Source organism: Mastacembelus armatus, chromosome 10 (assembly GCF_900324485.2).
Source record: "Mastacembelus armatus chromosome 10, fMasArm1.2, whole genome shotgun sequence".
Classification (NCBI taxonomy): domain Eukaryota; kingdom Metazoa; phylum Chordata; class Actinopteri; order Synbranchiformes; family Mastacembelidae; genus Mastacembelus; species Mastacembelus armatus.
Window position 1 is genome coordinate 13,506,256 of NC_046642.1, and position 11,300 is coordinate 13,517,555.

General features: G+C 42.3%; 1 protein-coding gene across 3 annotated transcripts in view; it reads right to left on the reverse strand.

The window, feature by feature from the left end:
• Positions 1-1,594: 1,594 nt before the first annotated feature.
• Positions 1,595-11,300, reverse strand: part of frmpd1b (FERM and PDZ domain containing 1b) — a 22,558-nt gene continuing 12,852 nt past the window's right edge. The window contains exons 9-18 of one of the 3 annotated variants that reach the window (XM_026331067.2): positions 10,995-11,120; positions 10,656-10,775; positions 9,970-10,103; positions 8,904-9,030; positions 8,428-8,520; positions 8,077-8,259; positions 7,548-7,749; positions 7,115-7,324; positions 6,362-6,916; positions 1,595-6,188 (exon numbers count right to left, since the gene is read on the reverse strand). In XM_026331067.2, coding sequence (XP_026186852.1) covers positions 3,610-6,188; positions 6,362-6,916; positions 7,115-7,324; positions 7,548-7,749; positions 8,077-8,259; positions 8,428-8,520; positions 8,904-9,030; positions 9,970-10,103; positions 10,656-10,775; positions 10,995-11,120 — 4,329 coding nt within the window. In that variant the 3' untranslated portion in view covers positions 1,595-3,609. Of the gene's footprint in view, positions 6,189-6,361; positions 7,325-7,547; positions 7,750-8,076; positions 8,260-8,427; positions 8,521-8,903; positions 9,031-9,969; positions 10,104-10,655; positions 10,776-10,994; positions 11,121-11,300 lie in introns of all 3 variants that reach the window. The other 2 variants (XM_026331065.2, XM_026331066.2) reach the window with 2 other exon arrangements.

Here is an 11,300-nt window from a genome sequence, read left to right on the forward strand (position 1 = left end):
TCTGGCTCTAACATCTGTTGACATAATGGGCTCAGATTTCAAGCTTGAGTAGGTGCAGTCACTAGGCAGTAGCTCTTGCAGCCCGAAGAGGAAAGGCATGCTGCTTGGACACAGAGTGAGAGAGACTGAGCAGTAATGTTGCTGAGAGAAGACAGGGACAGAGGGTAATGTTCAGTGACACAAAAAGCTTAAGCTGCCATGTGAATAGATCACTTGGCCTATTTCCTCAATACTTTATGTTTTGACTCTGCAGTCTACTGTGTTACACGAGAACTTCTCAAGTTTTTCCAAGGTTTCCTCTTTGAAAGTACAACTTTATATATATATATATATATATATATATATATATATATATATATGTTTTTGTGGGGGAGGGGTGGGGGGTGAAAATAATATTTGTTGACACTGAATAGTTCTGTCTGTAATTAGCACTTCCCCTGAAGCACAAGTATCCAAACCACTTTGAAATGTCACATGAAAAATTGCAACCAAATGACATGATTCAATTAAAAATATTGACTGTGAATAAGTTTATGTGGTTAATCTTGTCTTTCTGTCATGTTTTCTAAAAGAACAGGCTTCATTTTACATTTTACTTGAGTAACATACGTTGTAATACTGAATGGCTTAAGTATCCCTTGTGACTTATATGCTAGTCCTCCCTGTAGTCAAACAGGGCTTTACAATAACGTCTCTATCTTACCCACCCTTGCCCAAATATGCACTGAAAGCAATCACACACACAGTGTTACTAATGCAATGTTGTATTGTCATCTGTCTTAATACTGGATCATAATGAAGGATGGAACAAGCACTTGCACACACTATGTGTTTGAGACAGAAATGGCTCTCACAGCAGCACTACTCTAAGACAGTGTTTTATGTGTGTCAGTGCAGAGTTCAGCTTCCTAGATTACTGTGTCAAGAAGTCAGACTGCAGGTAATGATCAGATTAACAGCAATCTGACATAGGGACTTTGGATCAGGAAGGGTTTAGCTGTTGTAGATAAAAAAAAAAGCCTCTCACTCTCTGTTTCTTTTAATCCTAACAGATGTCTTTCTATAAGCCATCTCAGGTGAAAGCTTAGATTTTAATAGGAGGGGTAACAGTATGAAACACAGAAAGGGAAAATTAGGGAAGAGTAAAGCAGCATGCATAGATAAACACTGCTTTAATGGAAGTATAACATGTCAATGCTGGAAAAGACGTTCCACAGTAATGCTCATTAACTAATTATAGGTGATGAGACAGTGCAAATAAAGCAGCTATTAAGGCTGTTTAGATTTATCTTCAAACCCCTATTCTGCATGCTGCTGTTAAAAAGTGCACCCAGGTTTAATATTTGGCTAGAACTGTATCTCTCACTATTATGTCTTCTGGCCTGGTAAGTCACTTCCTATACTTTATGAATATAGAGTTAGGGCATAAAATTCAGATGGCCCAACTCAAGATCAGTACAGATCAACAGCTGGTCTGTAGGCAAAACCTAAATATTAATATTAAGACATCCAACATTATTAAGGTCAGTGTGTAATTTATTTCCACACAATACACTTCTTGGTACATCAACTTTATTGTAAGTGGGTACAGAAGAGTGATGCTCATGTAGAAATATTGTCCTTTTGAAAATGAAATACTGTTGATAATCACTTTACCGGAATAGAATATAGAAAGAAAAACAAATAGGTGACACAGGCACTCTTCACTGTGTGGGCCTGTTAGATGGACGACTGTTAGATGCTCCTGAGACATACAGCATGTCTTGATGTTAGTGTTATGATGCATACTCCTACTGGACATTGCCTCTATAGAAATCTCACACAAGAGATCTGATTTTTTTTTTTTTTTTTTTTTTTTAAAGAATAGCCACCTCAACGACATTTCCCTCAGTCACACATAAAGATTTGAGAAATCTACTACCTATCTCCCTATCAGCTGCCTCTGCCTCCCATAAGCAGTATCTATTTCTTCTAATCCCCTTTTCACATTTGAATTAGCGTCTGATTTGGCTTAATTACATTCTTGTTATTGTAGGTGGCTCACGTAAATCCTTCAACTCAGACAGCTCGTCAAACGAACCGGACATGCGTGATATGAGCAAGCTGATTAGTGAACACTGTACATCAGCAAACTGACTGAGCGATGTGATCATTTTACTGACAATTCACAGACATCAGTATAGACAGGAGTCTTTATATTGACAAATGCTAATGCCATGCAACTTTGCAGAACGTTGCGATCCATAATGCAGTAATTGTTCCAGAAACAAGACAAAAGCCAACATTCCAATCAAAGAAAGCAGCCGTTATATTGAGACAAACATAATGCAGCTGTTTTTAATGTTAGCACAAAGAAACAAGAAAACAGTATGTGCAGGGTGAGGAGTTTATGTTTGCATAGCCATAAACTAACGTTGAGACAGAATAGGACACAGAGATATAAACGTATATCTACAGCTCTGATGCCAGCATACAGCAGTCAGTCCGTCTGTCTGTCAGTATGATATTTTTTAAGGTGGTGTGCCCAAAGAGGAAACCGTAGTGGGGAACAGTTGTGGCTCAGTGTTTTAAGACTTTGGATATTTGCTACATCTGGACAGAGTTTAACAGTCATCCTTGTGCCTAGTCAAAAACTTTTTTTAAACTACATAAATAAGGTCCTCTGTTTCGCTCTGTGGGCCCCACCTACACATTCCCAGAAAATATATATGTAGAGTCCTTTGGATGAAAACTAGATTAATGTTATAATACTGCATACATTTGAGTAATGGGAGTATTTCCAAGAAGCATTCACTCAGAGTCAGGACTGGAGAGGGGTAGAAAAAGACTTCACACAAGGTTGTGTCTCATAATAAGGTGCAATCTGTAACAGTCAAAAGTGCTTTCCCTGCTTTGTAATGGTATTGTTTTGTGTCCTCTTTATATGTGACTACAATGTTGAAAAACTAAATCCTTAAAAAGGTGCAGTCCGTGCACATATAAAACAAATTGGCATCTCTGTATTTTGCAAGTGTGATAAAAGTATATATTTTTTGCATTTTGTCAGTAATATGTAGTGTAGTAATAAACTTGAAAAGTGACAATTTACAGATTACACCTTGTGGGGTGGAGAAATCCTTCAAGCAGCAAAAGAAACATAATACTTGTCTTAAAGAAAGGGAAAAAGAGAAATTCCAGTGACATCCATAGTTTTCTGTTTTGTTTTTGTTTTTTTTTTTCACCAGAGACCTGCACATCACAGACCATGGTGCAAATATTGTAAAAATAAATACATAAATACATACAGGGGTAATCCATCCTTACATACATACACATATTGTATCATAAAATAAGAGAATTATAAGATAATTATAAAATTCATATGTACAAATGCATAGTCCATATGCGTCCAAGAAGAGACAAAGCAATGAAGCTTCTTCTCTGTTTAGGGTTTTGTTTGGAGTGTGTGTTTTCCACGTTGGTATGTGTAAGATGGGTTTATGTCTGTGTGCTGTGGTGTGCATGGCACTTACTGTACAATAACACAGGGGTAACACACCAGTTTGCGCTGTGCTGTTTCTTGCCTCACCTCCAGAGTCAGTGGGTTATTAGTGGGTAAAAGTTCACAGGTCAGAAGTTGAGAGGTATGTGACCAGGAGTGTCTGAGGTGTCTAGTGTGCGTGTCCGGAAGAGCTGTGTGAGCGCGAATACAGAGGAGATGAGCACAGTGCAGCGTTTGGCCAGTAGCCTCACTCCATCACTCTCCCCGTGACCAGGTCCAGTTCCAGTGTGGCCCACACTTTTGCCCCCAACCACAGCACCAGTTCCAGCTGTCTCAACAGCCCCGACAAACTCCCGATACAAACCCACAATCTCCTTTAATTTGTCCATGGCATCCTGGCTGTCGTCATCTTCATCCTTGTGGACCAGATTCACATTATGGCAGATGTCACAGCCAGGGCAGGGGTTTGTTCGCAGGCAAGCTGCTGACAGCTGAACCAGAGCACTGAAGCTGTTGGATAAAGAACGCAGGGCTTCTTCAGGAGCCCAGCCTACACGTGTGGCCCGCTGACATCCAGATGCCAATCGTCGTGCCTCTGCCTGGAGAAGACTCCTTTCAGCCTCTGTCATCACGTTAGGGCTTGAGCCAGTACAATAAAGACCTGATGCTAAAGTAGTAGTACTGCCCTCAGGCCCATTGTGATTTAAGTCAGGCCCTACTTTTATCCCTGTGTCATCCTGCTTTGAGTCTTGGTACGATGTTTGCTGAGGTTGATCAAGTGCTCCTCTTTCTAAGACCAGCAGAAGTTGATCTATATCTTGCCGTAAAGAGGCAAAACCTCCCTTTAGCCCACCATAATTCTTGTTGGTAAGAGAACGAAGAGGACCACCAAGTGAGGTTGTGGGTGAAACTGGACATGAAACTAGGGGACTGAGTTCAGAGGAAGCAGTGGAGAAGGTAGACAATGGACGAGGGTTGTCTCTCAGCAGTGAAAGGATATTGGGGTTTGGAGAAGGTGTTGTAGGAGAAGGGATGGGTGTGGGTTGGGAAGGTTTGTTGCGTGTCCGGCGGGAGAACTCGTAAACTGTAAGCTCTTCATCAAAGCTGACGCCATCCTCGGTGTCTCCACTAAAACAGTTGGCATAAACGGTGCGGCAGCCGCAAGCTTCCCGGTGCTCCTGTGGAGGGGTACTGTCTGCGAGTGACGAGGTTGGTGAGTCACCTCCAATTTGCATGCTAGATACACCACCCAAACCCACTGCTGAATGGGGCCGTGATTGAGGCTGCTCTGATGAAACACTACCACTGTGTGCCTTATTCTCTTTATAATTAAGATTAGGATGTGAGCCATTTGTCCCATTGGCTTTTTTCATATGTTGTGTCACTTCCTGTGCCTCTTTGATGGTGGCTATGACTACCTCAGCTCCTTCCTCTAAAATGTTCCCTTTTATTCCTGATTTTGAGGCTGCTGTCTCTTTTTCCTTGACAGGGGTTTTGTTTAGGTCCGATAAACCACTGGCTACAGACAAACCAGAGCCAAATCCAGATGTGTCTCCATTGATGGAGCTAGTGGAGGGATAGTCTAGAGTTCCCAAAATTTCCTGGGAGCGAGTCATGTACCAAGGAAGAGCCTGGATTTTCCCTCTCAGGGCTGAGGCTGGAAGTCTGCCACCCAGACTGGAGGAGCTGGTCCTTAGGTCTGAACCTGATCCTGATCTTCCAGATTCTCTGCTTTCTAGGCCTCCAACTCCTTTACAGGTTGTTGAGGTGAGGGAGGTGGTAAGAGTGAGAGGTGCATCTGTATTTTTCGGCGACAGGCTCTCATGACTCAGAGAGACCCTGCGGGAGCCTGACTGGACACTGCCATTGCGGCTGCTCCAAGGATGGATTCCATTCGGTGGACTAATGCTATCCTTTAAGATCCCTTTGTCTGAATCTGTAGGTGAGACAGGGGAGCTAGCAGGTAGTGATAAGGGGTGGAGATTGGTGGGAGAAGTGGGTTTGGTGGGCACTGGCGGGGGAACAACTAACTTTGTACCTGAATTAGACCGAGGTATAGGGGGTAGGTTTGGTGGCTTTTTTGTGGGTAGTACAGTCCCTTTGCTTTTACCCTCAACTTTAGGAGATTCTTTTTCATCAGGAATGCTTGCTTTGTCTTTGGAAACCATATGTGATCCATTCTCATGCATCAAGTCTTTATTCTGTTTTGGGCTGTTTTCTTGCCTTTTTGTCTTTTCCTCAGTTTGTGGTATTTTGAAGGGTAGTGGTTGTTTGTTGCACCACACTGCGGTGATCAGGGGGGACGATAGCGGCAGTCCACCTGCCCCAGATGTGACAGACTTGAACTCCATAGTGTCTGGCTCCATTTCCAGAAGTTCAGAGGACAGACGTCCAGAGGCATCCCCATTGCAGTGGGCATATGATCTCCCATGCTGTGGTGACTTGGGAGGAATAATCTGAGGTTTGGGAGGCAGCTGGGGTTTAGGTGCCAATGGTGGTTTGACCTTAACTTCAAGTTTTTGTATTGGCTTTGGTGGGCTGGGCTGATGATTTGTGGGGCATTTATGCATTTTCAGTTCCTTTTTGATTTTAGAGGATTGGGCTATATTGGCAATGGGGGAGGATGCCCCTTTTCCTGGCAAAGCTGGAAGGCCATTCCAGCTTCCACTCAACCGATTAGCATTTCTCCGGTCAGCCAGCTCAGCATCTGTGAGATAAATAAAAGAAATGGACAGGTCAGACTTTAATCACATTAATCTCTCACTGTAGTCACAGTCACATGCTGTCATCACGTAAAAAAAAAAAAAAAACTTCCACAAAATTTTGATATATTTGATATTATTCATCTGTAACATTGTAAGGAACATGCTGTGAACAAACCTGACAGATCAGGAACTGGGGGAGTAAATCTCTCTTGTGCATCAAAAAACTCATCCTCAGACTCTGAGACAGTATCTTTGACCAGAAGAGCTGGTTTAGAGTTTGGTGAAGGTGTCAAGAATAGACCCTCTTCGTCCTTGGAGAGACGATGCTCAGCCTGTCCTGCTTTATGCCCAGGAATTGAACTCGTCCTTAGCGGGACTTTGGGTGGAATCTTTTGCTTTCTTTTAATGGGTGATCTTTGAAAGGGTGTTGTATCAATCATTCTCAAATCTCTTGAACTAGGGATCTTTGAAATACGTCTGAGTTCCTCCACCCCCTGCTCTTCCTCTTCATCATCATCATCTTCATCATCATCACTAGTAGCCTCAGGTGGGCTGGGGAGGAAATCAGCCTTTGAGAGCTCAGCAAAGCAAAGGCAAGAGTTGTCATTGCCCCGGTAATTGAGGTTGGTGGGGCGCAGGGGCCCTTGGTGGCGTTTTGGCTCCAGGAGGTAGGGGTGGTGAACATCCAAGCTTGAGAGATCCTCGCCTGTGCACTGCCCACGGAGAGCCCCTAGGCGAGAAGGGACTTTAGCTGCTGCACTGCTCTCCTCTAGTGCAGCACTCAAGGAACCACTGGACAAGCTGGAGAAGCTGCTGGTGACCCGTGGGTCAGTGTGGTACCAGGTGGTCTCAAGGTTCATTTCCTCATCCAAAACACTAAATTTACTTCCCGCTGCTCCTTCTTCCTCCTCACCCTCGTTTTCCTTACCTTCTGTTGTCACTATTATCCTCACTTCCTGTTTGCATTTGTGCTCCTCTCTCTCTTTTCTTTCTTCCTCTCTTCTTTTTTCCTCCTCCTCTCTCCTCCGTTCTTCCCAGTCCTGACTTGCAGGGTCTGGACGTTTGTAATTTTGAGAATCCATTGGGTCATCCTCATCTGTTGAGTCATCTGAATCACTACAGCAGCGAGACACATAACCTAATAACACCAGAAAAACACACAAACACCAGACAAGTGTTGCAAAACAATGTGTTAGTACATCAGTAGACCTTTAATAAAGTTATAATTTTGATAAGTATAACATGACTTGCTTTCTATCCGTACCCGTACTGGCTGCTGGCATACTTTACATCAAAATGTGATGTGAAAAATTTCTATCAAATGGCCAAAGTGGTTATTTAAGTGAAACAGTTTTGCTCACTTGATAGGGATTCATAGCACACTCCCTCTATTACGGCGAACCTCCCACACACACCTTCTTCAGCAGGAATCCGGTGCACCCTCACTTTCGGGCGCCCCAGACGGAAGACATTGACACTGGGATCCACCAAGAGTTTGCAGTAGCCTCCCAGCAGACACCCTAAGTCTTTGGCTGCCAGAGAGTCCATCAGTAAGGCAAATGGCTGCGGGGGGTGAGGGCATTGCAGCAGATAAGGTAAAGTGGGAGTGATTAAAGCCAAAGGGTAAGGGAGAAAATGCAATGATGTGGGAGAAAAAGGGAGAAAGAGAGAGTCCAGTGAATTAACTTTACACAACTACCACACACTCCTTTAGGCTGTATATTGTTTGCATCTTTTGAAGGAGAGTTACCTGACCTATATTTACTCTAGCATGAATTTTGGCACACATGTGGTGTGTTGAGTAAATGTCCATATTATGTACCGGTGCCAAGTGCCTACATGTTTATTAAGAATATATTTTACTGTATGTGCATGCAGTGTCTTCCATACCTTCATGTCGTGCAGTGAGATGCGCAAAAGGCTGACTTTGTCCGATTCTGAGAGCAGCTCCACTCGACTGATGCTGCTGAACTCAACCAGGGTGGAGATCACATTGAGCTTGTGGTTGATGACCTGACTCATCCCATACTTTGCTCCAACCAGCAGGCTGACCAACATCTCCCTGTCTTGGAGCTGAATGTAGTTGAGAGTTTGAGCAAAATTTAATAAAGGAAGTCAAAACAGAGAGGAGATGATGCATTTCCAAAGGAGATAAGTTGAATTTGAACTGATTATATTTATTACATGATTTTTGCTTCTGCAAGTGAACCAGTCAGGCAACATACTGCTCCTTACTCTTACCATCATTGTAGCTGTGTATGATCGCCCTCCATATGAAATGAGCTCGCCCAGCTGAGTGAGGTAGGCCAAGCGAGCCTGAGTAGCAGATATTACCTATGATGCCACAGCAGACATGCAAGAAGAGAGAACACAAGAGAGGTGGTAAACCGATGGAATAAAAGAACACCAGGAGGAATACTATGACTGACTCGCTGACCAAAACAATGCTCTCCACAGAGAAAAATGCTCCACTTATCTTTCCAGACACCTTACCCAAGCCTCAGACCTATTATTCTCTTTTTAATGAATCTCCCACCCACCATTTATCTACCAACCTGCTGTCACTCTATATACTAATTAAAACTGCCTGGAGATTAGTAGTCACTGCAACTGTCAGTTAAAAAAAAAAATACCCCAAAGCTCTACTATACTGTCACTATTTATCTCTTCACACCTCCCCAACACCTCCTTTCACTCATCTGTCAGTCTGTCTCTACCTTCTGGCGCGGCTCAAGCAAGGACTGGATCTTTTTGAGGTGGTAGCTGATGGCTTTCCTCAGGTCTTTCTCCCTCATGTTGCTCAGCAGTGTGGGAGAGATGAAGCTGTCCAGGCCGAACTCCTTCCTGCCATCACCACAAAGAGGAATGACAAGCGCACTAATAAAGAACTCTGTTAAACCTCAGTGGCTGCTGCAGTTAGTACTGTAGTTGAACTAAAACATTAAACAAAATAATGCAAACCAATCGTGGAATCGTAGGACAAAATATACAGTATGACATAGCTACTGATAAAAAAGATGACCTCAAGATAACTCTGGTGTTGCAGCTAATATATGTATTACCTTAACAGTCTATCTAGATTATGTTGCCTGATGCATGACAAGCTCAGCTTCACATTTGTTTGAATTTTATAAAAACCTGCAGCTACCCTAAAGGTGCTTTTCTTGTTAACCATTTGTCAGATTTTTACATGAATTATATGAATGGGTGAGGATAATATTAATAAGCCTTCCTAACAGTAAGACCAAAATTATACACATTACATTAAAAACCGAACGCAAACTGCACAAAAAATATATAATTTAGGTTTGTGGACTTTTGTGCAATAATGCTTATGTTGTGTTTTTCCGATAGCTACCACTAGGTGTTACTAAACAGCCATATTTTAATTGAATGCTTTTAACTGTACTGTAATAATGATCGCCTCCTCAGTTTAACTTGAGGTTACATTATTAAAATGAAGTCATATGAACCTATGACCAGTGAGTAAGTGATGTCGTCCTTTGGAAGATCGACCCGTGCTTATGTGTGGTTGTGCTTCTTGAGGTTAAAATATGAAGGACAGAAACTGAAAGAGGGGGAAAATTGTCCCACACACAATAAGAAACTTATTGCCCATATGCAGAAAGTACAAAACACAGACACACACCCTTACACATATACAAAATATTTCTCATAACATGAGCAGATGAGGCATTAGATGATACCAAGATGTACAATGAGTGCAACAGAAATTGTTATTCTAACTACAACATGATAAACACACAAACACATATGACTCACGTAATACTTTTGATGGAAGCCCTAGTCTGTCCACAACTATCCAGTCTCTCATGCATGTGCAGAGCTGCCAGCCGAAGTGCAGTGTTACACTTCATCTCTACAGCGAAACGCTCTTGCAGCACATCCCCGACACTCTGGAAAGCACAGACAATGTAATGCACACAGACATACAAATACACGATTAACATGTCATTGTACAACTGCAAAGACAGCATATTTTTATATTTACTTGTATTATACACCAACATACACTTTGTGTCACACATCACAAAATACAGAACTCATGAGCTTGTTTGCAAGTAAACTAAACCTGGGACATTCCAGCTGCCATTTATACAGCAAACACAAACAGAGTAAAAGACAAAAGGTAAAGACTCCTCATACAAGGAGTGGTAGTCCCAATGTATGACTAGGAACGAAGAATATGCAAAGACAACCTGCGGCTTTGAGGTTTGTCAGCCAGGTTCATAATAATTAACCAAAGTGTCAACACTGAGGTCATAGGTATCTTTATGCAAAGATAACCTTTGTTTGTTAATCATCAAAAATGTTTACAAGGCTATAGATATGAGGCCACATTAATAAATCCTACTATCTGAGATTAGACACATTTAAACTGATGTCAGAAAGAAAAAGGGAACAACTGCAGAAAATAGCATGTAAATTAGAGAATTAGCTTCTCAGACCTGTAAAAAGAGGTACTCAAAGGCAGAGGGATCATCTTGCAGCAGGTCCATTGGGTCTCTGGGGATGAAACACACCCTGAACAGACATCTGTAGTCATGAGAGTCTTTTTTCTGCACCACCTGGTGAAGACACAGAATGATCGTTTGAAGATGGATGCAAACTTTCAAAACAAATGCAAACAACCACCCATATCCCATGTCTGCTGGATTGTGCTTTCCTGTTGGTCTTCTTAGATTCTGGCTCTCTTTTATGTATCTTCTGTCCAATAACAAAATGCATCTACAGTGAATGTACAGCCATGATTACATGATTTGTGTGTGTGTCCATTGTTTCCGTACCTTCTGTATGAGCTCGTCTTCATGCAGCAGCAGCAGTTTGGCAATACTGTACTGTTGCTCTAGCACCAGCGCAAAGTACTCAATGGCCCGGATGGAAAGTTTATCCTTCAGAGTCAGAACAATGTCCTGGAATGGTGGAAAACCAACAATTCAGACCCCCTTAGATAAACATGTTTCATCCCAGTTTGCTGATGGCAGATGGTCAAATCTGATCCCCTGCTCTCAGTTTCCCTTTGGCTACAAGTACAAGCCAAAATACAAACACAAAATCTAATAATAATAATAATGTTTTTTTTTTTGGTTTTT